Raw genomic sequence first — 27765 nt, forward strand, 5'->3', positions numbered from 1 at the left:
CTGGGCAATCCTCGCCCCGAAATCCTCCTCTGAGGGCTGTGAACTGAGGCTCCGAGACACGGGAGCCACAGCTCGGGTCAACGGAGGGGAGTGAGGGGTCTGCTCTGGAAAGTAAGATTCAAGGAAAAGGACCCCAAGTTCATCGATAAGCTGCTCACATGTCTGGGTGAACCTTGTAGCCCAGCGAAAACCATGGAACTGAGCTGCCCCCACTATACTGGGGGTTTCAGATCTGGGTCTCCCAAGGATCTTGCTGCTACACAGCAAAGGAATACAGCCGTTTGTCCCACCTAGGGTAAACCAAGGTAGCACAACATACAAAGGACCAGCGATTACATTAGTTTGGCCTCAAGAGATAAAACGGTCACATGTTGGAGTTGTCAGGCAAGGCCCTCACAGCAGCTACTGTGCCAGAATCGATGACATAAAGGGAGATAGATCCACAGAGAACAAAGAGAGGAACTTCTGGTGGATAGATAGAAATATTTTTGAAGAACCAAATGGAAACTTTTAACTGCAACCTCCCTGCTATCTGAAATTGAATAATTCACTGGGGGAGTTTATTAGGTGAAGAGCTGTAACCTGGGAAGGATAAACACTCGAAGAGAGATCTGTAGATCATTTGGATTATCTAGTCTGGAAATGGGAGAGGAAAAAAGACGACAAGAAAACCCAATAAAGTAGAGAAACAGGTACAACATAGATGCCAGACAGAGACTTACATATTAATGTTATAAATACTCACACATTAATAAAAACAAAAAGAAAATAAAAACAAGCCAATAAAGACGGTTTTAATAAGCAGTATAAATGATGACTGGACATATGACAATAGTTTTAACCTCGCTGCTATTAGAAAAATATTAAAATGACAAAGAGAAACCGCGACAGCCACACAGATTCTACCTGCTAGCCTAGCAGAGGTTAAAGTCCAGGCTGGGGCCCTTGTGCCCTTTCAGTTAAGAAAGCAAGTGTTGCTGCAAACTACTGAGGAATTAAATTGCTATGACCTTTGCAGAGGGCAATTTGGCAGTGAGTATAAAAATCCCTAAAAAATTTGCATATTCACTAAGCCAGTATTTCCACCATGAGGGATTTCTCCGGGGGGAATTTTTATGAATATGCACAGCCATCTAGGCCAAGGAAGTCCACTCCAGCGTTGCTGGTGAGAGCAAGAATGCCGGAGGAAAAAAACCGGCCAATAAAAGAATAACCAGGAAAATTGTTGCACAGCTGTAAAATAAGTGACAAGCATAATGAAGCTAGCATTTAACAAGGAGGGGTTCTCTAAAGTACCGGGTAAAGTAAGAAAAACAAACGCAAGCTGTGTGTGCGTGGTGCACACTGTAACCCTGAGATGCCAAATCAGGAGACTGTGAACTCCAGGCCAGGCTGGCTGTGTAGTGACACGCAAAACGGACCCCACGAAAAACAGCAACAAACAAACAACCTCCTTAAGAAACCCCAATTCAGCCAAACCAAAGAAAACCAACCACTGAACAAACAAACAAGTCAACTGGCAATTAGATGTTCTAAAATGAAAGCAGAAACCTAACTAAAAATCAGGTTAGAAACACATCTTCACATGTACACGTGTGTGCATGAATCCTTTTCAGTTAAAATCACTTGGGGCTGGCGAGATGCCTCCGTGGGCAAAGGTATTTGCTGCGCAACACTGCCAACCTGAATCGGATCTTTGGAAGAGTGTAAAGGCAGAAGGAGGAAGAGTCAGCTCCACTGTACTGTCCTACACGTATGCTCAGTGCCACCCACCCCATCCCTCATGAACACACACAGGGTAATAATAAAATCACTAAAAACAGTTGTAGAGGAGTTAAGAACTTAGCTCAGAGGTAGAGCACTTGCCTCAGAAGCTTGGGGTCTAGGTTTGGTCTCCATCATCGGAAGAGATTGAACCGAGTTCGTCTCTAATGGCTCAATTGTACTAGCTAAATTAACAGTTTATGATATATACAGTACATATAAAACAAATTTTACATTATTTTGTAGTGTTTCATTTTTTAATTAGGAAAATTGTTCATTACTTGCATGACTAGAAAACAATAAATATTTAAAAGATTATGTATACTATAAAAATGACAAAAGCCAAAATAGTGTGAACATAGAACATTTAGTCCTCTAACTGCCTTCAGTATAGTTACTCTTTTTGTGTGTGGTGGTAGGGATCAAACCCAGGATGTTTGTGTATGTTAGGTGAGCACTCTACCATTGATATACAGCCCTGCCTCTGCATTAACTCCTTTAATCTGTGACTGTATAAAATGGAAATAATTACCATCCCTTTTTTGACAATTTATAAACTATGGCACCAAGAGAAGTGACCCAGCATCTTATACGGAGTGAATTTCAATTCAAATATAAGGGAGAGAAAATGGAAATATTATAATAATTAGTAGGGAAAGTGAAATAGTTTAAATATATGATGGGTTATATTACATTTAAAATAATTTCATTTTGGAGGATATTCAATGGCAAGGAGAGTATGTTTATAATATACTATTAGCTCAAAACTATATGCTTAACTGGGAATGGAGCTCAGTGATAGAGTGTTTGCCTAGCATGGGCAAGATCCTGGGCTCAGGGCCCGAGAGATGACTCAGTGGGTGAAGCTGATTTCTGCCAAGGCTGATGACCTGAGTTCTATCCCTGGAAACCACATGGTGAAAGATCTGATTCCCACAGGTTGTCCTTTGACGTTCACAGGCTCACTGTGGCACACATATGCCCTCACACATAAACAGCCATCCATACATACATAGACACAAGCTGTTTATACAAATAATAAATGTAAAAAAATTAAAGAGTCTAGGCTAAGTACCTATCCTAAAAAATAAGCAAATCCTATGACTGAGGTCATGAAGAGACTAGCTTCCAAATATGAGAAGTAATAGAAAGCATCTATCACATGTTCTATCTTGAACTTTGCAAAATGTATTACCTTAATTCTATAATCAATAAAAGGACACTAAGGAATGGATAGGACACTATCAAATGTTAAAATGTGTGAGCAATATGGTCATAGATGAGTTTTGCTTCTTTTAGGTTTTGAAGATTCCTCTAACTAGAGAAAAAAGTCATAAAAATTATCTCCAGAAAGACCCAGAAAGTCCATTTTCAAATGGTCCCTAATATTGGCTAGTCCACACCAAGGAGGAGGCCCAGGAAGTGTGACGATGACCACAGGTGGACACAAGAGGCACAGGAGGAAGGAGGTGGTGAGGATGCCGAGCCTCGCACCGCTTTGTTTCTGGCTAAGAACCCTAGGGGAAGGGTCCGTTGGCTTCAAGACATATCTGTACAGTAGCTGTGTTTTTACCATTTATTTGTAAGATGGGAATTTGAAGACAGAGCAGATACAGGTGCATCCTGGCTCCTCCCTCTGGTACAATCGGCCACTTCAGGAGTGTGCTGGGGATGTGCATCACCAAGGAGAGCCTTGTTCTTATTTCTGGTTGCGAGCACTCTTTCCTGACTAACTGACCTTCAACTCGATTTCTATCTTGAAGGCTTCAGGACAGACACTCTGGAAGAGACAGACTTTCTGCCTCAGAGCTCCCTGAAGCCTGCTCCTCCCAGCTCCCCAGTTACCTTAGTTGTAATGCGAACTTGGAAGCTTACAAGCCACTGCTCTGGAGGTGTTCTGAGCTCTGGTCAAGTCTGAGTTCCTAGGCGAGGAGATTCTGTCTAGAGAGTGGTCTCAAACCCCTCTTTCTTCTGCAGGTAAACTCCAAACACAGCCTTAGGTGCTGTCTCCCTGAGACAGCTTTCTTTCCAGATCTGGACAGGATGCTAAGCAGAGCTTGGTGCTACCTCTGAGTCCTGGGCATCACCCAGCGACTCCATCTTTACTCCATAATCACTGCTCTTTGTGTGTGGTTACAACTTTGGACCTCTTGGCACCTGGTGTCCCAGTGCAAGTTCTGAGTCAAACCTGCTGATTGGAACTGCTTTGGGGACAAGGCCACTCTAGCAGCCTTGGTGACCTCTTTGCAGTCATGTGATTGGGGTTATTAAGGGCAGGAATCCAAAGGCAGAGCTCTGTGTAAGCAGATAGGGGATGGGTCACTGCAGAAGAATCAGAACCAACACCTCTTCTTTGGCCGCCCCACTCTCTCAGCAGGGCAGAGCAGGGCAGTCCCCACCTGCCTCCTACCTTGGAGCTCTGCAAAATCTACAGGTAGGGTTCTGTCTGTGGTTATAGAAATCAAGAGGGAGAATGAATAGGGAAGAGAAGCTAGAATCAGCAAGAAACCTTGGGCAACTTTTCCTAATAATTTGATTGGTTAATCTCCAGAGCCCTCCCCTTCACAGTAGCCCAGCAGAAAACTGGGTTCAAAACAACAACAACAACAACAACCCACCAACATTAAGTTCCCCCAAAGCATCCTGCTCCAGAGGAAAGCAAAGCCTCTGGATAGACAAGAAAGCTTATTTCTTAGTCTGAACCACCAGCACCAGAGGGGAAAGGGTGTGCTCCATAGAAGACTAGGCATGGGATTAAAAGAAAGCCCGGGAAGAAATTGCAGAGGATTCCTGACCTAGTCCTTTAATTTATAAGTGGGAAATTAAGTTATTGTTTTTTTGTTTGTTTTTTTTTAAGCAGACAATAGGAACAGCAAAAAGTAATTGAGCAACTTGCAGATAGTGAGAGTGTCTGTCTCTAGCTGCCCATCTTTAGAGAAGTTACAGGCCATAGGGGGCTGATTCTAGGATTCCCTCGGGTACCAAACTCTGCAGTGCTCAAATCCCTTCCACAAAGAGACATAATATTCAACATAATCTATGTGTAGCAGCATATTCTTGACATCATCTCTAGACGACTTAAAATGCCTAATATAATATAAATGTGGTATACAGTTATATAATATTGTTTAGAAAATAATGAAAAGGAAAGGCCAATTGTGTTCAGACAGACAAAATCACCGAAGGCCTAAGTATACTTCCTGTTCACAGTCAGCTGAGTCTGTGAGTGTGGAAATCATTCATTCACAGACAGCTGGTTGTCTCCCCTCTGGAAGATGACCAGGACCCTCCCTCAGATTCTAGACCTAATGTGCTTTCTGGTAGTAGAGACCTATTATAATCTATTTCTAGCTTAGTCACAAATTTACAGTGTGGCTTTGGGCAAGTCATTTTTCTTTGTGGCAGTCCTGAGACAAGTTTGGTCTTATTAGAAAGTGCCATTTACTGTTTAATGTGAGCCAAGGAAGCCAGCTCTTCCATCCAAGTGGGTCAGACACCATACAAGCTAAGCAGATCCCACCCACTACACCACGGTGGCTGACCCCCTTTGAAAACCCCTTTGGGTTTAGGAGGCTTTAGTCAGGGATAACAGCAACAATGTTCTCTGGTGCTTTGTAGTTTTCAAACCTTCCTGAGTTCAAATCCCGTCTCTACCTTCTAGTTATGTCTTTTGGGAAAAGTATTCAACCCTTCTGTGCCTCAGCCCCTCAACCATAAGTTGGGTCTTAAAATAATAAAATAATAACACCCATCTCATGATTTGTGAAATGTAAATGTTAGCACCGAGCACACTCGTTGGCATGCCATCGTGTATTGACTGTCGTTACTGTTGCCAAGCAACTCAAATTGATCCTCACTTTCTGCAATTTTAGGCTCATGTGGACAGGAGTAGAAAGCTTCCAATATTCGTGATACAAAGATTTGGACCCAAGGCTTTCTGCCTAAAATTAAGCAGTGCTTATTATAACAGAGAAATAACTCTGCCCTTGTTGGTATACTGATGTGTGGGTCTCTGGAGGGAGCAGCTAGATCTCATACCAAACACATGGTCTCAGAATAACAATGCGGTAGAGACTCAGAAGAGCTGGCAAGAGGTTTGCATGTTAATCGAGTCCTAGACCAGCTCTTATGCTTCCCTGGAGGAGAAACGTGGGAAGAGAAGGACAAGGGGGCTTGCACACGTCTATAGCAGGTGGGTAGCAGAACTGCAAACAAGGCTCAGGGCTCTAACACCATCCAGGCCTGGTTCTCCATACCCAGCTGTTAGGGAGTGGGGTGAGGAGAGGATGTCATTCCTCTTGCCTTCTGAGAGGGGATCCATTAAAGAAGAAGGAGAGTACGGGGGACAGGAACCTTCTGATTCTAAATGACAGTGGGGCTACCCAGGTCTGTCTCCCTCAGGCCCTATTTGTCTTACAGGTGATTATATTTCGAATAAATTACTAAACTGGCAAGAAAATAAATGGAATTTAAAAGTCCCATCTTTCTGTTTTGTTGAAGGCTCGCTAGAGGATTCCTTCCCTGGGTTCTCACAGGGCTTAATCTGAATCACTGGCCTGGACATCACACGCTATGCTGCCTTGCTAAGTAGCCACACTCAATGCCCCAGTCCCTTGTCCCCAACACTGCTGTGAATTCTTTCAGTAGAGGAACCCAGGCTTAAGCTATCTGATCTCCTTGCAGTTCCTGGTGTGCAGGGTCATCATGGATGGGCTAAACAGAAGGGACCTTCCCCCAAAGCTGCCCTTGGTTAGCCAATTGTCTTCCTCCTATAGTGGAGTGCTGTTCCCCCAATATTCGGAACTGACTGTGAGAAGATTTCAGACACAATAACAAAACAAAATTAGGGAAGAAGAAAAAAATACTCATTTGTGGGAAGCTGGAAAACAAAACCCTTGTTCTAAGTATTGACGTCTCTAGAGAGAAGGTGTATATCTGCAAAGCAAGGGGAATATCCTAACAGCATTCCACAGGAAACATCCTCAAGCCACGTGACTGTGGGTGGGTTATGCGAACTCACTCTCCTGTAGTGCGGAGGGGATGTTTCTGTTAGTTCAGTTGATGACACAGGGTTATTTATTTGCATTAACAGCTTTCCCCACTTTTTCTGTTTTCACTTCATTTTATTCTATCAGACTAAAAACAGCTCAGAAAAGTTGGACCTTCTTATTCCGGAAATAATAATATGTTATATAAACAATCTCAAAGTTGAACAAGAATGACATCAGCTCTGAAATTTACCTAGCCATGTGGACACTCGTGAGCAATTGTGCATATGTGTCCTTTGAAGCTGATTCATGCAATGGATTCTTGACTACAAGTGTGGGACTATAGAGACTCACAGCAATCTACACATATACACCATTTTCAACTGATAACAACTGATAATAATCTATCATATGGTATAACCTTAAATGGCTGTAATAATATGCATATATTGTACACACACTGTTATAAGCAGTTATACAATTCTAAGTTTTATATAACCTTCTTCTAGTCGGCATCTATTATAAATTATTTATCTGTGTGTATATGGCTACATGTGACAATGGCCTATTTATAATTAGAAATATATGATGCCTAAACATGTAAGTTTTCTTATTTTCACCTGCAACCCAGAATAAACATTTTCATTCTGTCAGCTAAGATGCATAATAAATATATATAAGCTATGAGAAAATGCATTGCTTTGTTTTTGCCGTGCTGAAGAAAACATGCTGTGCACGGTGGTGCACATCTGTAATCTCAACACTCAGGAGCTGAGGCAGGAAGATCCTGAGTTGAGGGTATCCTGGGCTATGGAGTCATTCTCTGTCTCAAAAAAAAAAAAAGGAAATACAAGGAACAAATAGCTCGAAGAAGAAGAAGAAGAAGAAGAAGAAGAAGAAGAAGAAGAAGAAGAAGAAGAAGAAGAAGAAGAAGAAGAAGACGATGACGACAAAGTGACCCCTGGAGAAGGAAATAAAATATTCTTAAGTCACCTTAAGTCATCTGGTTGTTTGAATTGGGGTAAATTGGTATTTTGTTGCTATTGTAGGAAAATCAGTGGCTACAAGATTTTAACTTCTCAAGTGGGACTAGGACTAATGGGCGCTATAAACCCAGGGCGGTCTGGAGTTTCTGGCTCTGTCCTCTACCAGCATCAGACCCTTCCACAGGCTGCACTGCAGGTCCTGTGAGGGACATGATTAGCTGCGGCCGCATCTCTGCTCTCAACCACGCCTGGCTCACAGTCACTTCCTTCCAGTGGAGCTGGGCTCCGGGGGAAGGTGGGAGGGTTGCTCGAACTTGGCGCTCTATGCCCCGGAAAATGGCGGTTGGTGGCTTACCACACGCTGTCGCTGCCCTTCTCCAGGGGATTTCCCATGGCGTCGTAGTACACATCCACGCTGAGGTTGCGATCTGTGTCATGAGCTGAGTTGAAGTTGGTGATCACCCGAGAGGGAACCCCCAAGCACCGCAGCACTGCAAACCAAGGTCAGTGTGAGGATGCTGGCCGTGGTGAAGATGGCACATTAATGTACCCCATTGCTACCCCTAAAAGCCACACCACACCCACATACCTGTGTTGAGGGTCCCAGCAAAGACCCAGCACTGGCCATATTGGACTGGTCTGAAGCCAGATTTTTTCCAGTTCTTGAGGATCTCCACACTGCCATTCCAGGTCCTGGGGTCCAGGCCACCAGCATAATTGCCACTCCAGTTCCCAGCAAGAACCCCGTTGTCATCGTTGCTATTGATCTGTGTAGAAACACCCCCACATCCAAGTGAATCAATACCATGTCTTTCCCATAGGAGTGACTTCCAGGGTTCAGAACGCAGGATGGATGATGGGGACGCCATGGGGTCTTGAGTGCACTTTTCCGTCACGAGAACTGTAACAAATCTCTCAGGAGGAGTGGGGCTCATGAATTTAGAAGTACTTAGTTTAATGGGTCATGTTTGATTGCCCTTGAATGACATCAATTCTGTACTGCAGGACGATACAGAAGTAGGGGACTTCACAGTTTGTCAGCAGCAAGACTGGGTCCAGAAATCCCGTTTGCAGGAGACAATGGCTGTATGCTTGGGGGTGTGGGTGGTGCCTATGGTTTGAAGTGTGTGTGTGTGTGTGTGTGTGTGTGTGTGTGTGTGTGAACTGGAAATTACTTTAGAACTTTAACATTTAACTTCTTAGAAAAAATAAAGACAAAATATTGCTGTTCCTTTCTTCATCCTTCATTCATTAATTTGTTCATTGATCCACTCAGCTTAAGCATGGTGCTTGTGTAAGGGACACAAATGCGATACGGCACTGATAGGACCCTGGGCGAGGACCTCAGTCTCCTTTTCCATTTCTTTTAGAGACAAACATGAAGTTCTTATAGATGAAACTATCTCAAAGGATGGGATGCTGGATCCATCAAGTCGTCTGTGGGGAAGGGGTCAGAGATGAAGTGAGACCAGCCTTCGGTGAACAACTGTTGAAAGTGACGACAGATATGGAGGAACTTGTGTCTTCCTCTCTACTTTTCTTCATAATAAAAATTACAAAAGAGAGTTAGGGATGTAGTTCAGTAGTAGGGTACTTGTCTGGCCTGTGGTAACTCAGTAGTAGGGTACTTGCCCAGCCTGTGTGCAGCCCTGGGTTCGATCCCCAGTGCATACAGTACAGACTCACATGCCTCTTTAGATATTCTCGTCTCTCTAGGTGAAAGAGGAGGGAGAGTTCAGAAGCACTACCTGTCGCTTGTCTCTTTGGTGATCTTGGGAGTCTGTCTCCCTGACAACTAGGCTTTCTCATTCCAGTGCAGGGGAAGTGAAAACTAGATGTCCCAAAGGAACCTTCCCATTCATCCCGTTTTCAGAGTCCATTAAACTTTACCCTTTGTCTCAAACATACAGTGAGAGACTAGACTGAGACCTCATAGATTTCTCAGCCCATCGGATCTGCCCCTTCTCTTTGGAGCACGTGGGTGTACCAAGGCTTATGAGAGTGGACAGCAGGCACAGAAAAACCAGGACAAGCCACCAGCCTTCCCGAAGCCCCAGCCCAGAGGTGAGCTCTGTCTCACTTCTAGTGGTGCCATGCCAGCTAGGGTGGCCCTGACCGTGGAAGAGCGGCAGCTCACAGGCTCCTGGGTCACAGGTGCTTCAGGGTAGGTCCCTGCTGGCTCAAAGCCCAGCACTTCAAAGCTCTGCATAAGCCATAATTAGCTCCTGGCCTGACCCAGCCCAACAGGAGGGTCTGGAGAGAGCATCAGGGAGGCACGTCTGAGGAAATCGGCTCTGAGATAGAGTGGGTTGGCCCCAGGCTGGGATTGAGTCAGCAGCTGAGGGAGCCAGCCAGCTTCCAGGTCGGACTCACGTACTCTATTTGCTGGCAGGAAACTTGGCTTCTTATGTGACCCTGAACTCGAGTTTTACTTAATCTGTTTTCATTGACTACCCCTTTATCCAAGCTCCTTGCTTTGTGAGGTTCTGCCCAGTCCCCTTTAGTCCATTCTCTGTCCTGGCTATTCTGGGTCTTACAGATCTGGTTCTAAGCATCTCTGGGTCCACCTCACTTCTTTCCTGTGAGCCTTTGTTCTAGATCCCATTGTTTTGAGAAGTCCTCCCTAATTAAGCTAAGGCATCAGCATGCCGCCCAAAGTCTGTTCAAATTTCTAACAAAATAACTGGGCAGCTTGGGAATAGTCCAAGATGTGCCTAAACCATGCACCAACGTAAAAAGACACTAAAGGTATTTCTGGATTATTATTTAGTTTAAGAAAGTTAGAAGGAAAGAAGTGACTTTGATTGTGAGCCTTCTTTGGAGATGGGGCCCCACTGTGAAGCTTGGGATGACTGGGAACGCCTGATCCTCTGGCCTCCTCAGGCTCCCAAGGGCCATCACATCCAGTGAGCTTTACATTTCTAAGCAGGCAGATCCTCTGGTCACTTTTTGATGGAGACATCCTGTGCACACTGAGTATAGAGCCATGGATTCTTCCAGGATTGTGGTGTGTGTGTGTGTGTGTGTGTGTGTGTGTGTGTGTGTGTGTGTGTGTGTGTATGTGCACACGTGTATACTATGGTGGGATAGGTTTCTCATGCATGGGTTCATGAGAATGGGAAGAGTCCCTGAGACGACAACTCAAAACCTTGCTTGACTCCCAGGGTATACCATGGAAAGGTCACATTAGCCCACTGAGCCTCACTCTCTGTCTAGATAGTGAGTAGGACAATCTGCTCTCTTCCTGTTGTGACCCTTGAGGGTTCCATGCTGCCAAGGAGTAGGTCTTACTCACCCAGTCTCCATGGGTACATGCTCCCCTTCCTAGGAGGCCTCATGATGGAGCAGAGGCTTAGTTTTTCATCACATCCAGGTGAACAACTAAAGGTTGTGTTCCCATCCCACCTAAGACAGGCCTGGCCATATGGCAGAAAGCTTTGAAACTAGCCATGCTTGGGTCTGGTTCTGTCATTGCTTCTCAGTCATTAAACTTACAGGAGTTCCATGGTCTCTATTGGCAAAATGGGCAGGGCCACAGCTACCAAACACCTTTGGCAAGGCTCACGTGAGACATGGAGCGCATGGGTCTGATGTGCGGTCACATGGCAGCCTGGTAAGCAATACTTACTCCCATTTCCTGTTACTTACCATGGCACTCAGCACCCGGCAAACATATTTGGGGTCATTTCTGCGGGCCACGTCGGTAACAGGGTCACGACGGAAATTCAGACTCCTATCCAAAATGGAGAGGCTGATGCTCAGAATGTCTTCTTCAAACTGTTCGTAATGGGACCACATGGCAAGAGGGGAGAAATAACCCATTTTGTTGTCGTTATTGTTAATTAAGGGAACAAGAAGCACAATGGCGAAGACCACAGGGCTCCTTTGGCCCTTTTACTCGGTGGTCTTCAGAGCTAACAGCTGCTGAGGAAGAGCCACTGCACCTAGCCTTTACCTAGCAAGCTCACCAGGCCCCTCACTCTACATGAGCCAGAACCCACCCCACTAACATGAATGGGAGACAACAGGGAACTGTTTGTTCTTAGCTTGTCATGAACTCAAGAACAAGTCAGCCTTTCTAGCCTTGATTTCTCCATCTATTTAATTATGGATCAAGTACAATGCATCTCAAGGTTCTTTTGTGGCTCTGACTGTTACCTTGAGTGTGTCACTTAGATTCCTGGCAAACTAGATCTAACGATAAAATGTGTGGCTGGAGACACAACTAAAGCTGTTTTTACAAAGTAAGACACACACGGATCGTTTCTCACGCTAGCTCTTGTTGCCTTACGTCTCTGCATTTGTTTCTCCTTCCTGGAATGTTCTTCTCCAAGACAGCTAGCAGACTTTCTCACCTCATCAGGTTCAATAGACCCTTCTTAGAAAGGCTTTCACAAGCCATCCCACCAAGAGAGCCCCGCTCCCACCCTTGGGTGTACTATATGTTCTTATCCTCCTCATCTTCTTCCTTTTAACGAAGTCAACACATACACTCAACTTAGAAACTTGCTGGAGCTGGCTACATAAAAGAACCTGGAATTGGCAAGAGTGTACCTCCCCACCAACTTCTGGCATCTAGGCACCCTGGCTGCCCAAGGTCCTTCATTCTAATTCCTTTGCTTACCACCTAGAAAAACTAAACGTGAAAAGGCACTCCTAAACATTTTCTAAGCTGAGACAACCCGGGAACTTGCTGAACTCGGGTGGTAATGGAAACGAAGCTATGACTTTGAAAGGCCCAGGACATACAGTGTTGGAGCTTCACCACATTTTCATGTGACGTGAAAGCCAGAAACTGCATCATTGTCCTGAGATTCATTGCCAGGCCTGTCACTTATTTGTGTGTCAAGCATCAGAAATCTTTCACCTTGTCAAGTCAGTAATGAGTCCATCTTGCCTACTAGACTGTGACTCACTTGAAGCAGAAAATTTATTCATCTGTATCCTTAGGGTTCAGTTCAGGGTCCAGAGTGGAGTAGACGGTCAACAAATGTGACTCAAATGAATGAACAGGAAATGAAAGGCAAGAAAGTGAACAGATCTGCTAGAAGCCCTGAGCATTTTCTGTTAGGGACATAACCCTAGCCCTTTTATGATCCTTTTACCTGTCCATAGTTCCAGCCAACCATGCCAATTCGGTTTGTGCTGCCCACGTAGATGATGCCAGAGTCTTCCTCAACATATTCTTGTCTATGGGCTTGATTGCTCATGAAAACATCATCCGCTATTTGACACACACACACACACACACACACACACACACACACACGGGGAAAAAAAACAGAAACAAAAAAAAACCTGTAGTGAACCAACGAAACAAGCTTTCTTCCCACTCCTGAAGACTGGTGTTGGGGTTAGAGCAAGAGTCACTTTGGGCCCATACCACAGTCTGACTAATTTTCTTTCTTTTCTTTTCTCTTTCTTTTCTTTTTTTACCCCAAGACAGGGTTCTCCGTGTAACAGCCCTTGCTGTGCTAGAACCAGCTCTGTAGACCAGGCTGGCCTTGAACTCACAGAGATCTGTCTGCCTCTGCCTACTGAGTCCTAGGATTAAAGGCCTGTGCCACCACTGCCCACCTATCCTGCAATCTGACTGAAGAATGAATTCTTGAGCTATGATGCTTGGAGCTCTCACTGTGGGGGGCTCAGGCTGGAAAGAGAAGCTAAGCTAGAATAAGAGTCTAAAACCTGGACTCAAGAATGAGACTGCTCCTTTAGATAGGAAAGTACTAAGGGTACCGCCTCACTGCAGAATTTTACTGTAGTCATTATCGCTTATAATTTATCACATTATATACAATGTGTATATAAAAGCTTATAAAATTCCTATGGGAGCCTGATGTACACTCAGTGGGAGCAAATTTGAGGATGAGATAGTGTAATTGCCTAGAATCACATGGCTGGGTTAGCGCAGGCTTTCTAAATGGTAGCTTTTCTGCTCCTTCGACAGTCCATAAACTTTCTACAATCAGTCCTAAGCCTGTAAGGCGCACATCTCAACCATCCTTATTTTCCACACTCATTGCTTCTATCAGGGCCGTGGGGGAAGTGGGGGATGCTGTGGTCAGAGACCTACCTTGCAGCCATGGGTTGAAGAGCAGTATAAACATTCCAAGTTTCTGAGAGGAGACCCTGCCCTGGGAGGAGATCTCAACATTCATTGTGTACCACCCGATGGGTGCATTGGCAGGACTGGCAACAGCAATGGTCAGATTATTGTTGTTGTTAGCTTTGATGGCTGCATTCCAGCCACCTGTACTTCTCCCAGAGATTGAAAACACAGCCTTTGTTCTGGCTGACTCTGAGGGTTGGGGACCTGTCAAGGAAATAGAAAATGAAGGAAACAAAAGGGATGGATAGGTCCTGAGGAGAAATCAGGCCCTGATGACACTGTGAGCTCCTTTAGGTCAATGGTTCTCACTCTATGGTTATGGGTCGCCTAAGACCATCAGAAAACACAGATATTTACATTACGATTCATAACAGTACCAAAATTATAGTTATGAAGTAAAATAAAATAAAATAATTTTAAGGTTGAGGGTCACCACAACATGAGGAACTGTATTATAGGGTTGCAGCATTTGGAATGGTGAGAACCACGGAACTAGGATTTCATCCAGTAAAGCATCCCATCACAGGGCTTGTGGGAACATGTAGGCCACATCCTTCTTGATTTGAAGGTGATAAGTCTCATGCTCAGAGATACAGAGCCACCAAAGTCAACCAATCAGTGACATAACCCAAAGCCCAATGACCCTTCAAGGGCAACTCAGCTGTATGCATGTGCAGAAGAAAAAGAATGGGTACCTGTAGAAACAACAAAGTTCAGATCTTCTCCAGACTCGAGACTTCGGTTACAGGATATTACCATCTCCCAAGGTTGTCCTCTCCGAACAATGAAATCCTGGCTGTAGTACTTGTCTGTGTGATGTGCCCTCCGGTTCACAGGCATCTGCCAGTTGACATTTTGGACTTCCAAAGCTATGAGACAGAAAGCAGAGCCTGAAGTCTTGAGGGGTAAGGGCATAGTGTGCAGCATACCAAGAGACAGCCATGGGTGAGAAGGCAGGGCAGAACTGAACTTCCAGAAAGAGTCACATTAAAGCACAAAAGCTTTGACTCTGCCTAGCCAGAGGGTCACCACTTGTTCCCATTCAACCTTTCTGTATTCAAATACTTCAATGCACAAGACCCAAGATCACACAAATGTGTGGCCTTTCCAGACCACTCCACACACGATTCCCTCTGCTCAGACTCTCTCCATCTGCCTGGTGCCTCGTCATCAGGCCTTGAGGAGCAGTCGAGCACTCAGGGAAATGGCACCCAACAAGCTAGAAGAGCAGTGTCAGAAGAGACCGAGAAGACAGCGTGCTGGGTGAAGCCCTTGCTCTGAAAGCCTGGGGAGCTGGATTCAGACCCTTAGCACCCCCAGAAACGGTGCAGCTGTAACCTCAGCACTAGGGGTGGAAACAGGCACATCTCCAGGGCTTGCTTACCAGGCAACCTAGATGAAACAGTTCAGGGAGAGGCCTACCTTGAGAAATGTGGAAGGGAGCATTGAGGAACGTATTCCAACACCAGCATCTGGTGTCTGCATAAAAAAGTAACTGTCTTGGGGCCTGAAGAGATGTCTCAGTGGTTAAGAGCATGGCTGTTCTTTCAGGGGACTCAAGTTTGAGCCCCAGAACCCACATGAAAGCCAAGAACTGTCTGTGATTCTAGTTCCAGGGGATCCTACATCTTTCTGTGGCTTCTGCAGGCACTGGGCACACAGATGATGCACAGACATGCACACGGGCAAAACACGCACATACATTAAGCAAAAATAAACAAATGCAAAAACCCTAACAAACCCAACAATCCTGCTTTGAATACAGCTCAAAATGCAATCCAAACAACAAGGTAAATTTGGGGTACTCAAAGTGTGTGTGTGTGTGTGTGTGTGTGTGTGTGTGTGTGTATGACCAGTGTAAAGCACTGTTAGACACATTGGAGTAGAAAATGTGACAAGCAGTTTGACTTTTCAAAGGTCTTCAGTAGTGAAGAAGTGAGACAAGAGAAAGAGAAAGACACAATGAAGGATGGCGTGGGAGGAATCCATCTCTTTCAATTAGAGGTGCATGGGAAATTCAGTCAAGAGAGGAGCTTGTTTTTTTGTCTGTAGAGATCAGAAAAGGCTTTCCTGAAGACACTTGACCTTAAAAAACATAAAAATGTCAGAAAATTATATAAAGGTATGTAGTCCTCAGCATATTTAATCACCAGGGAACTGTGAACCAAATGCACAGTGAGATGCTCTTGCCCCAGTAGGAATCGTTACTACCAAAAGAAGTGATGTGAGAGAATAGAAGAGAGCCCTTGTGCCCTGCTGGTGGAGCACGCCTTTAATCTCAACACTTGGGAGGCAGAGGCAGGCGGATCTCTGAGTATGGGGTCAGCCTGGTCTACAGGGTGAGTTCCAGGACACCTAGCACTGCCCAGAGAAACCTTGTTTTGAAAACTCTAACCCCGCCAAAAGAAAATGAGAACAGCACGGCCATTATGGAAAACAGTATGGAGGTCCTCCAAAACAAATTAAAAATTGAACTGCCCCGTGATTCATCAGTCCTCCCATGGGTATGTATCAAAGGAAATGAAATAAGTAAAAAGAAATCTCTAACTCTATGTTTATTTTATTTGGGGGAATGGAGGAGGCAGGAGCTTGCCCTCTAGGCCAGGCTGGCTTGGAGCTCGCTATATATCCCAGGCTAATCTCAAACTCATGACCTTCCTATCTCAGACTTCTGGGGGTTGAGGTCACAGGCCTTCTCTACCGTACCTACCTAGCTTAATCCAGCATTATTCACAGTAGCCAAGAAATAAAAACAACCCTAGCACAAGTGAATTCATGAATGGATAAAGAAAATGTGGTATCTATATATAGAGTGAAATGTTACTCAGATACAAAAAAAAAAAAAAATGAAATCTCATTCTCCGGGCCAAGCCTGAGTAGGACTAGAGGACATTATGTTAAGTATGAGCAATGTATATAGACCTAGAAAGGAGAGGATTTTGTCGGATTCCAAAGGCCGTGCTGCGTTTCAGACAAAAAGGCTCCAGAGGCTTGGGAAAGTGAGGCCCACTGTGTGTCTAGATCAGGTCCTGCCCTAGAGAAGGAGAGCAGGAGAGAGTGGAGGGCCTGGGATAGGGGTTTCTGCTGCAGCTTCAGGTAGAGCTCTGCTCCCTTTCTCTGGGACAATGAGACAGGCATTGCCGTAGGAGAGAAAGGTTTTAGAGTGTGATCTTGCCAGTGGACCAGGATACTAAATATTCTCTCATTCACTGATTCATTCAACAAATATTTATTGAAAGAATACGCTAAAGCATTTTACACAAATTAAGGGACATTCCTGTACACAGTATCAGATGGAGAGAGGTCAGACCTAGGACACTGCTGGTAGATGCTGAGATGTACGGAGCTTTATACAGCTATGGACCAGGGACTAGGTCTGTTTAGGGCAATGATGGCTGATTTCTAAAATCCCTGCCTCCTACAATTTTGCTCACCACCTTCTGAGCATCTCAGATGTGGCGAAGTGGTAGCGCTTTGCTTTTTGTCTTGTTTCAAAGAAAAGAAGGGATTTGTCGGGTGATGGTGGTGCACACATTTAAACCCAGCACAGGGAGGGAGAGGCAAGTGGATCTCCAAGCTTGAGGCCAGCCTGGTCTACAAAACAAGTCCGGGACAGCCAAGGCTACATACACAAAGGAATCTGCCTCTAAAAATAAAACAGAAACAAAAACAAACAAAAAATTAAAAAAAGAAAGGAAAGGAAAAGAGAAGGAAAGAAGGTCTTTATGGGATAGGTGATTAGACCTCTTGAACCTCCCTGGGCTTCTTCATTCCCCAAATGATGCATGACCATAAAGCAAGACTCACTCTGCTAGACCATTAGCTGTCTGGGAGCAGAAAGCATATTCTAGATGGCCCTTTGCTGAAGACAGGGGCAAGGACAGAAGGGTGGGGAGACCCACATTTACGGTTGGCATCTGTTCCCCTCCAACATATCTACCCCCTTCTTTGTTTTACAAACAGTTATGTGCTCTGCTGTAGCCGTGTCTTTTTCATTCCTCCTAGGTCAAGACGAGACTGAACTTCAGGGTTCCTAGGCTGTAAGGACCAGGGAAGCAGCAGACGGGCCAGGCCCAGAGTGGCTGTGGTGATGAGGACCAGAACATTAGCTGAGGTTTACTGGACTTTGATGCGCTTGTCATCACCCCAAGTCTTTACATGCCTTAGCCCATTAATGCTGGGAGTGACATTCAGAGTCACCTGCTTTACAGATGAAAGAGCCAAGACATGGGGAAGCCTTGGTCATAGTTACTTCATCCCTGAGTGGGGCACAGTCACGAGAGTCATTCTCTCTGCCTGTCTTGACACCAAGTGTCTGCTCCCTAGGGGTGTGTGTGAGACTGGAAGGCTTCCCTGAGCTGAAGGAAGAAGGACAGGTGGACTCACGCTTGTCACCAGCATGCAGTGTGTCAGCTGGTGACAGCACACAGAACCCGTGATGTATACTGTTGACAAAACCTGACAACTGAAAGCAAGCTCAGCAAACACGCATCTTACCCTGCGCCCAGAAGTCAGCAGTACCCAAGCTGTGCTGTGTGATACAGTCAAGAACGTAGATTTGGTCTCTGCCTTTTCCCAGCATAAGCCTTCTAAGATATTTAGAATCCTGGAAAGGGTGGACATCTTTTTAAACTAATCAGATGATTGGGAGTTTCCAAGAGCGTCAGGATAGTGGCTGGTTGCCTAGGAAACCAACCTTGTGGTCAGAGGGCTAGAGCTTTCAGTGCCGTGACACTGATCTTCAGGGAAGGAAAACCGACTCAATCGTCGGTGACTATAGTCATCATTAATCATTAATTAACTCTGTAATCAATCAAGCACGCCCATGTAACAAAGCCTTCATAAAATCGGAAAGAGGGCTCGGAAAGCTTTTAAGCTAGAGAATGTCAGAGCTGCTGGGACACTAGGACATATGCTGCCCTTCACGTCTCTCCATCCATCCTGGGTTGTGTCCTTTGACAATAAACAGGCAACCTAGAAAACACACTCTTTTCCCAAGTTCTATGAGATATTCTAGCAGATATTTGCTCATGAGTGAACAACCCCCTCCCAGTTTTGTAGCTGGTTGGTCAAAAGCAAGGTAGTAGGGGCAGCTGAGAAACCAGCTAGTCTCCATTTTGTTCCTAGGAGACATTTTGAGTCTGTAGCCGGGTTAAGTTTCTGTTTTTCAGAGTTGGACTGCACCCTATGCTGTAACCATGAAATGTTCTACAACAAGGTCTCCAGAAAGATTTCCTTACCTGCTTCGTAAAATCCTAACTGCCTGGTCTCTCCTGTGTAACCAGGTTTATTTGCAAAATCTCCCACCTTTCGGGTAGGCCCTAGAAAGGGGGCTTGGGAAATTGGCTCGGGGCTGGTCTCACGAACCCCACCTTATGGGGAGACAGCCGCTGATTCAGCTCTGATGTGTACATGCATAACACTTTCTTTAGTTTGGCCATAATTTGGGTAAGTGATCGTTCTCCTAAAGTCTGTGGGATTAACACAGGCCTGTGAAACTGAGTCCCTAACCCACAGTGTCTGTGCTAACTCCAAACGGTGTTAAGCTTGAGTCTAGCCATAGGGCATCTAGGTGGTGCTCTGAAGAACTGGCTTGTGTGGAAACGCCTTCCATTTGGTAGCTGGAAGAACCATAAGCAGTCTAGAAGAAAGCAGGGTTTTCTCTCCACCAGGGTTTACTGACTTTACTCTGTCACTGTGTCCCCCTGTTCTTCTATTGGAAATAGATTCCATGTGAGACTCAGAATCCAGAAGCAACTGTGGGGGGTAAGAGGTCCTCAGGACGCATTGCCTACCCCCTGACATTGGATCTCAAACACATAGGTGACAGTAAGTACCCGCAAGGAAAGAAACCTGTTCTGCAAGGACAACCTTCAGGGTAAGCTGAGTTAATAGGAGCCCTCTGCCTTTCTGTCCCAGAGGGAGCTGCAGTGAAAGCTATGTGTTCAAAAAGCCCCCTCCCGCTGGCTGCCTCCCTCAGACCTTGTCCCACCCATGAACCTCTGAATTGTGAGGGCCTTTGTCTAAGCCCACATTGCTCTTGACAGCACTTTGTCTGTTTTTCCAGAAGAGCAGGGAGAGAAAGGGGAGAGACAGAGACAGCCATTTCAGGGTCTCCTCGAGTTGGAAGCTCACAAATATATTTTAGCCTCAGGGCTGTTTTCTCCACCGGTCTGGGTGAAAGGAAGAGATGAAGGGAGAGCCTCATTTGCCTGAGGCTGGCACATCAAGTCATACACTTCAAAATCATGGGAGGGAAAAGAAAGGCTGGCGGTAGAATGTGGTTCAGGGCACTAGACTAGAATGCACACATTTGGGTTTGAGCCCCAGTACTGGAAAACAAAGGAACAAGACCCCGAGAAACAACTCACAAGCTTCCAAGCTGCATGAAGAAGGGGAGGGCGGGAGGAAGCAGCTGCCTCCAAGCAAATGCCCCTGGTGCCCCAATCTGCACTAGGCTGAGTTATGGCTTGGCTCCAGTGTCAGGATGAAGATGTCTCAACTCCCCCTTCCCCCAAAAATCTGTGTCACCAGCATTCAAATGGGGAGCTGCTAAGTTCTATCCCAATGTTCACTCACTTCCGTTTCCTATAACAAAACCCCTATCTTAAAGGCCATGCATTTCACAGGTCACCTCAGCTGGATGCACACGAATCGTGTCTGGCCAGTGGCTTGTCGTCTAGAAGTTCCAATGAGTCTTTCAAAAATATTTTAATTGCAACAATGTGTACATAACATAAAAACTAGCATCATAAGCATTTTAAGGTACGTTTTAGCGGGCTTTAGTGTATCTGTATGTTGTGTGAACTCTATCCAGCTTCCAAAAGCGGCCTGTGGCCCGTTCTAGTCTCTCCTCACTCCCTGCTGTCTCCTGACCACCAGTCTGTTTCCCCCTCTAGGGTTTTGTCTATTTTGGAATCTGATATAAATGGAATCACACAGCACGTGGCAGGTTTAGGTCTGCCTCCCCTTACTTGTTACAATGCTCTCCAGGCCCACTCATGCTGTAGGGTGCATGGGCAGCTTATTCTCTTACGGCTGAGCCGCATTCCGCTATGTGAATGTACCACATTTTGTTTCTCTTTTCCTCAGCTCCTGGACATGGGTTGGTTCCACATTTTGGCTGTCGTGAAAAGTGCTAATTATGAAGCAAGTATCTCTTTGAAATTCTGTTTTCAATTCTTTTAAAGAAGATATTGGGTTCTGAGATAGTCTCACTATAGAGCCCAGGAAGGCCTTGAAGGTACGACCCTATTCTACATTCATAGCACTTTGAATATGCCCACTTGTGCCTGAACTTTTGATCCCCCTGCCTCAGCCTCCCAGTACTGAGGTGACATCACTTCACCATTGCCATCACACCCAGCTACAACACCTCTTTATCTGTAGTTGGCAAATGGGCTTGGCCTATTTTCCTCCCCCTTTCTTCCACCCTGCTGTCTGTGGTGTAGAGTGAGGTGGATAGGACTCGCAATAGCTGTCTCAGATTACACAGGGCCATACACGAGGGACAGTAAGCTGGGAGGCTGGGCAGAGTCTGTGCACTGAGAACTGTGTAGTTCCTGTCCCTTCCTGGGTCTACCCTGCACTCAGATCTTCTGTAAAGAGGAAATGAACTTCTGTGTTGTTTAATTTTCTAAGTTGATGTTTTGGGGGGCTCACTACCATTTACAAGTAAATCTAACCCCACGACTCCGTGATTAGATCCCTTGCCCATCTATTCTGTGGCTCACACTTGGCAGGGCAGCAGGAGAGGAGGGCAGACTGTGGAAAGATTACTATCAACTGACCCGACCCTTATCAGCCTTGCTCTAAGGGAACTGCTGGCAGCAGACAGGTAAGAATGGCTTGGTTGCTAAGCCTCGGGCTGAGAAAGGGAGCTGGCAGGATGACAACGTGGCAGGACAGACAGTTACGGGGCTGGGCTCCCACACACACTTGTCTGAACTCAACTCCATATTATGTCCTCTTTAAACAAAGAAATCTATAAACAAATTATAGATTTCTAGAGTTAATGAAAATTTTATTTTACTCCTTTTTTATGTGTATAAGTGATTTGCCAGTGTGTGCCTGTATACCACTTGTGCGCCTGGCACTCTCAGAGACCAGAAGAGGTCATCGGGTCCCCGGGAACTGGAGTTATGAATGGCTGGGACACCATGTGAGCTGGAGAAACTGACCCTGGGTCCTCTGCAAGAACAAGTGCTCTAAACCTACGGAGCCAGGTCTGCAGCCTCAACGAACGGAAATTCTGAAAATCGTTTAGTTGAGTAGATTTCAGTATAGAGACCGCATTAAGAAATATATTCTAGTGTTCTCGTACATTGATCTGTAACTGAATACCATAATGCACTCTGATCTTACTTCACTTGACAGAAATACGCCGATCACAACCCACTAAGCTGACGTCACAACCTGAAATGGATTGCAGCGGACATCGTGGAAAACAGTGATATCATCCAATAAAATTCTCATATTACGTTTTTCAAAAAACTGAGCCCTCCACCCCCACCCCCACATAGCAGAAGTGACCTACTGAAATCACAGAGTAGTTTAGAAGCAGGGCTAGTCCTAGCAGCCAGGTCTCAGAGACAGGTCACTGAAACACTGAGTCTTCCGGTGCCACTACCCCAGCCTCCAGGTCCTGGCATCCCCACCTCTGGCTCCCCATTTCTTTCCAGTCTGTCAGTTACTTTTAGCTTCTCCCGACCCTCAAGTCCGCTGTAGCACACATGGTGGCATTCCCTGGTACTCAAGGCCAGGATCTGTTAGACAGAGGAAGGGCTGGTAAAGTTCCCTGCGGTAAAAAGTAATAAAGTAATAAACTCCTGACAGGCCAAGGGGCCTTGGGTAAGGACGTCAATGTCTCTGAATTGTGAGTGCCTCAACAGTACAAAAGGAACCGTAAGACGCCAACACCCTCTCTTCTAAGGCTACCTCTAAAGGTTGGAGAACACAGGTCCCTTACTACTTCACATGTAACAGCAAAACAGCGCAGGGTCAGGACGGCTTCAGCATCCTCGGTGCCAAGCACTAAGCACCATGTTTGCATCTTTTAACACAAGAGCCTGCGGGCGTTACCGCCGTTTACAGGTGGGGATTTGTAAGTACAGCTGGCTGAACTCATTTCTCCCGTATCACAAGCTCAGACAGAACCCAGACCCAAGTCCAAGCTGGAATCCAATTTTGCTTGACAAAAATCTGACTTCAAGCTGCTAATTGCAGCCAACCACTATGGTGCTGGGGAAGCTGGCGGAGAAAAAGCACCAACCACGAACCGCAGCCCACTCCACGCTCAGGCGTCCCACTGACAGGGAGCAAGGTAGGACTCCTCGCTCTTCCTTACCAAAAGCGAGTTTGTAATCTCTCCTGACAGGGACATCAAGCTTTGGCACAACATAGGGGAGTCACCAGGAGAGTGATATCTCGATCCAAGAGTTTCCCAAATCAACTGAGCCAGGATCTCCGGATTAGAAGCATCCCTGGCATTTAAAAGCAGCCTCCTTGCTGATTCTAAATGTGTAGCTGGGGCTGAGAATAGTTACCTTAGGCCTACACTTCATACTTGTCAAAGCTCCTTCACACTAACGAGGGGTGCAGCTACTCCACGGGGAAGGCAGGGGAGAAGCCACTCTCCTCTCCCGGGGGGAGGGAGGCTCAGCAACCGGAACGCGGTTTCTTGTGCAGCCCATCTCTCAAGATCAAGAGACCCAGCCTTCTTCCTTTCCTCCCAAGTGATAAAGGATCTCTGAAACTCCAGCACACACCCCAGCCTGGCATGTGGGCCCCAGGGAGGAGAATGCCTGCCCCATATGCACATCACAGCCCTGCAGGGTAGAAGCAATGTAGAGAAACCACTACAGGCGATGAAGAAGGGTGCATGGACCTCAGGATGACTGGGAACATGTGACAGGGAGCTGGGGAGGAGGCTGGGGTGATGTGTGCTAGGGAGGCGCCTAACAGAATGGGTCCTCTGGGAATCACCTGGAAGTAAAAAATGGATAGCATCTCATGGGGTTTCTTTTTTAAAAAACAAAAATAAAAAACCACAAAATACCCTTTATTTATTCTTTGATGACTCCATACATGGAAACAATGTGTCTTCGTCATATGCATACCCAGTGTCCTCTCCCACTCTCCCTTGGCACCCCCAACAGGTCTCCCCTTCTCCTAAGGTTTTCTAAAGATCCCAAGGCAAGAGGGAAAGAGGCTCACTAAAGAAACTCCCAAATGCTAATAGGTTGTGCTAATGAACACTCCCTAGGTGAGAAAAATCCATTTTAGGGGCATGGAAAGAGACTCATGGGGTACAGGACCTGTCTGAGATCACTAGAAGGGACGGGGTGGAAAGCCAGTCCCGTCCACAGCCTTACTCCTGGACAGACTCTGACATGGCAGCTACAGTCTGAGCAGCACAGAGGCCAAGTGAGTTCTGCCTCCCATGAGGAGGGAGAGAGAGGTGAGGGAGGGCACTGAGCCAGGGCAGGGGCGTGGCAGCTGGGCTTCCCTGCACACACCGGGCTGGCTGTGGTCTCCAGAGAGGGAGCCCAGAGAGATGGTCTGCTTTTCAGGGAGCATAATTATTTCTCTGGTCCAAGTAGCTGAAGGAAGGCTGTGAAAGAAAGTCTTGGGAGGTTGTAGATGTAACCAAGGAAGTATTTCTGACTTTTCCCTGGAGGAAAAAGTGACTCAAGTCCTAGTTCAAGAAAAGAACTTCTTCACCTGCTAAGAGTTATGTCTGAGCCTAGATCCGGACAGAGACATGGGAGAAAGGCACCGTGGGGCTGGGGATTTGGTTCATTTTTGCTACCAGCTTGCTGCTTGACCTGGGTAGGCTCTACCCATTCCCAGGCCCCAGTCTCTTCCTGGCAGAAAATCCATGCACTAGATGACAGCTACCCTTCCCTTTTGGTGAAGACTTTTAATCCCCAGAATTCCTTTGGTTAGCATCCCAGTCATGCCTGCATTTATGTGAGGGAATGGGTGGCAAGAAGTGAGCATTCCCTGTTCTCTCTTCTTCTGGAGATTTTTCTCAAGTGGCCACATCCACCATTCACATCTGGATTGGTGCTTTCCTGTGCTCCTAACCACCATTCACCAGATTTTACAGGTTTGACTCATGCCTTGTTTGGGTTTGGCATTGCTGCCGTCGAGGTCCGAGGCCGATCACCATGACAGACAGTAATTAACAGGGCCCAAATCCTCGACAGTAACCACGGAGTCAAAAAACCTGCATTTCTTGTTCCTTTTCAGTTGCCTTCCCCGGTGCTGTCTGGAGGGATGGCCAGGATACGCTCACTTTGCTGTGTCTGCTACTGGGCTTCCGCACAGCTAGTCAAGTCGGAGAGGGTGCCAGTATTACAGGATCTGTAGTTTATTTGGGAGCTTTCCAGCTGAGGGTTTCTTAATGCTCAGCTTCCACGTGTGTCTCTCACCCCTGTATCGCTGAGAAATTTGCTTTTCTTTGTCCCTGCCGCTGACAGATGCTAAAAACGTGTACCGAGAAATGCAGAATGCTATCTGGCTTGACTTTCTAGGTAGCGACCAGTGTGTGAAAGCAGCACTCCTAAGATGAAGCTTGCCCTCAAAGGGAACGTGACCCTCCCCTGCTGTGTCGGACCTGCTCACCATGCTATACATTTTGGTCGTATTCCACCACTGGAACATGCCAGAGGAACCCAGCAGGTTCTCCAGAACAGAGTCACCTCTGAACATAACTCCAAAACACGGAAGCCCAGCTTTCAGAGCCCCCACGACAGACAGCTGTCCCAACTGGCGACTCTGCCAGAGCCAGAGGGCAGTATGGGTTTCCCACAAGGACCTGCCGGAGAGACACGACACTCACCACTCATGTTCGGCTTCTTCTGCCTTTCCTGGGGCTCCTCTGGGAATGACAGAGATGGTGTGGGGAGACAGGCGCCGAGGATTGCCTTACCATTTATAGGAGCCTCTCCTACACACCCCAATTAGGATTCTAATGAGGTGGGCGAGGCACCAGGTCATTCCTGTGGTGCCTGTAAGCGTTTCACTTACAACATACCCCGTCACCCAATGGAAGGTCATCACGCTTATGCAAGACTGGCTTGGAAAGAAGAAAGGAGATGAAAGAAAGTCGAAAGGTTTGCTCTTCTGAGTCTTTCTTTCATTCATAAAGGTGAGTGACTTCCTGGACCACCGTGTCTAGGCACCTTGTCTGGAGCAGAGACAAGGAAGTCTTGTATGTTAAGGAGATGTCTAGGACTTCGCCACGTCCTTTCTTACTGCACACAGATATTATTAGGGCTGTCTGCTTCCACATGCCACAGTTCATGGGTTCAGGGTTGAGTATAACAGGAAGCACATTTTGAGGTGGAAAACCCTCGGTTCCAGTGCTGTCTGGGCCTGGATCATCCTTCACATTTGAAGCTTGGAAGCTTTGTTTAGGTTTGAGGCTAATCATACCTAGGCTCTCACCTCACAAGGAGGAAGGATTAATTTAGCATGATTATTCAAGTGGAAAGTGAATACACGTGTCTCACCATGAACTAAACCAAAGGTCTTTTGGAAGCAGAAGGCAGGTAGGGAGAACCACAGTCTTTTTTCATGGAGCACCAGAAATAGCCACTGCCTTTCCAGTTCTGCCACACGCTCTCTCTAGGACCGTAGGAGGAGTCATTGATCTGGTTTTCAGCCCAAGCTTGTACATCAGTTTTAATAAGGAGATTAAGGGCTGGAGAGACGGCTTAGTGGTTAAGAGCTTTTGCTGCTCTTCCAGAAGACCAGGGTTTTGTTCCCATCACCCACATCAAGTGGCTCACAACCACCTCCAGAGGTAGTTGGCTGTGCGGGGACACAGCTGTGATCACAGTTCTTGAGAAGCTGAGGCAGGAGGATCACAAGTGATTGGCTAGCTTGGGAAAAGGTGTGTGTTGGGAGTAAAGCTCATTGATCGGGCATCAACACAGAGGGCCTGGGTTCAATTTCTAGCAATGCAAAAATAAAAAGAAGAAAAGGAAAGGAAGGAAGGAAGGAAGGAAGGAAGAAAGGAAGAAAGAAAGAATTGAGTGTTTAAGATACAGCAGTTATGCACTGCCCTGTCCTTTAACTCTCTAGTTAATGTGTCTCCACCCCTAGACTGGAGGTAGGGGCTGTATGTTATTAGTCTTCTCCTCAAAACCTAGGTGAGTACTTGATACATGGTGAGAGCATATACTTGTTTTAATAAGCATAAAATATATTATTTTTATTAGTGTGTGTGCCTTGCGTATGTGTGCACGCATACACACGGAGATCAGAAAGCAACTTGGGGGAATCTGTTCTTTCCTCCTGCCTTGTTGAATGAAGTAGGGTCTCTCTTGTTTCTGCCATGCTGCTACTCTAGGCTAGCGGGCCCTCCAGGTTCTGGGAAATTCTCTGGCCTCTGCCTCCCATCTCCCTGGGACTACAGCTATGTGCCTCCATGTCCAGCCTTTGATGTAGGCTCCAGGGACCTAACTCTGGATGTCAGGCTGTTGTGCCAAGCATTCTTATCTACTGAGCCATCTCTCTGTCCTCTGAATATACCAGTTAATCAATCAGTCAATCAATCAATCACTAAAAGGATGATGACAATTACCATCCTTGTAGTGGTTCCGGGTCCTGTGGCCAAGAACTGGCCAATGCTTTCATATGTATTACCTTTTCCCATCTCCACATACATACCCAACATACGTTCTATTATTATTGCTATAGAAGAGAGGGGACAAACATATGAACTTGAGGCTATGCAACTGTAGACCTGGGACCCATATTCAAGTGACTTCGGATCCAGTGTGCTTAGCCTCTGAGGTCGCTGCCTCGATGATGAGGGAACTTGGTCGCTTTAGGGTTCTGATGGGTTTTGGAGAGCTAGCTTGGCACCTATTCCTGGTGGACGGCCAAGAAGTGAGAAGAGGTT

At 46.2% G+C, this 27765-nt stretch overlaps 1 protein-coding gene across 2 annotated transcripts in view; it reads right to left on the reverse strand.

The window, feature by feature from the left end:
• Nucleotides 1–25798, reverse strand: part of Tgm3 (transglutaminase 3) — a 38561-nt gene extending 12763 nt beyond the window's left edge. For both annotated transcript variants that reach the window (XM_048459775.3, XM_085696318.2), the window contains exons 1-7: nucleotides 25696–25798; nucleotides 14546–14719; nucleotides 13815–14054; nucleotides 12844–12962; nucleotides 11387–11515; nucleotides 8328–8505; nucleotides 8094–8229 (exon numbers count right to left, since the gene is read on the reverse strand). In XM_048459775.3, coding sequence (XP_048315732.3) covers nucleotides 8094–8229; nucleotides 8328–8505; nucleotides 11387–11515; nucleotides 12844–12962; nucleotides 13815–14054; nucleotides 14546–14719; nucleotides 25696–25702 — 983 coding nt within the window. In that variant the 5' untranslated portion in view covers nucleotides 25703–25798. The remainder of the gene's footprint in view (nucleotides 1–8093; nucleotides 8230–8327; nucleotides 8506–11386; nucleotides 11516–12843; nucleotides 12963–13814; nucleotides 14055–14545; nucleotides 14720–25695) is intronic.
• Between the last annotated feature and the right edge of the window lie 1967 nt (nucleotides 25799–27765).

Source organism: Myodes glareolus, chromosome 10 (assembly GCF_982192425.1).
Source record: "Myodes glareolus chromosome 10, mMyoGla1.1, whole genome shotgun sequence".
In the NCBI taxonomy this organism is placed as follows: domain Eukaryota; kingdom Metazoa; phylum Chordata; class Mammalia; order Rodentia; family Cricetidae; genus Myodes; species Myodes glareolus.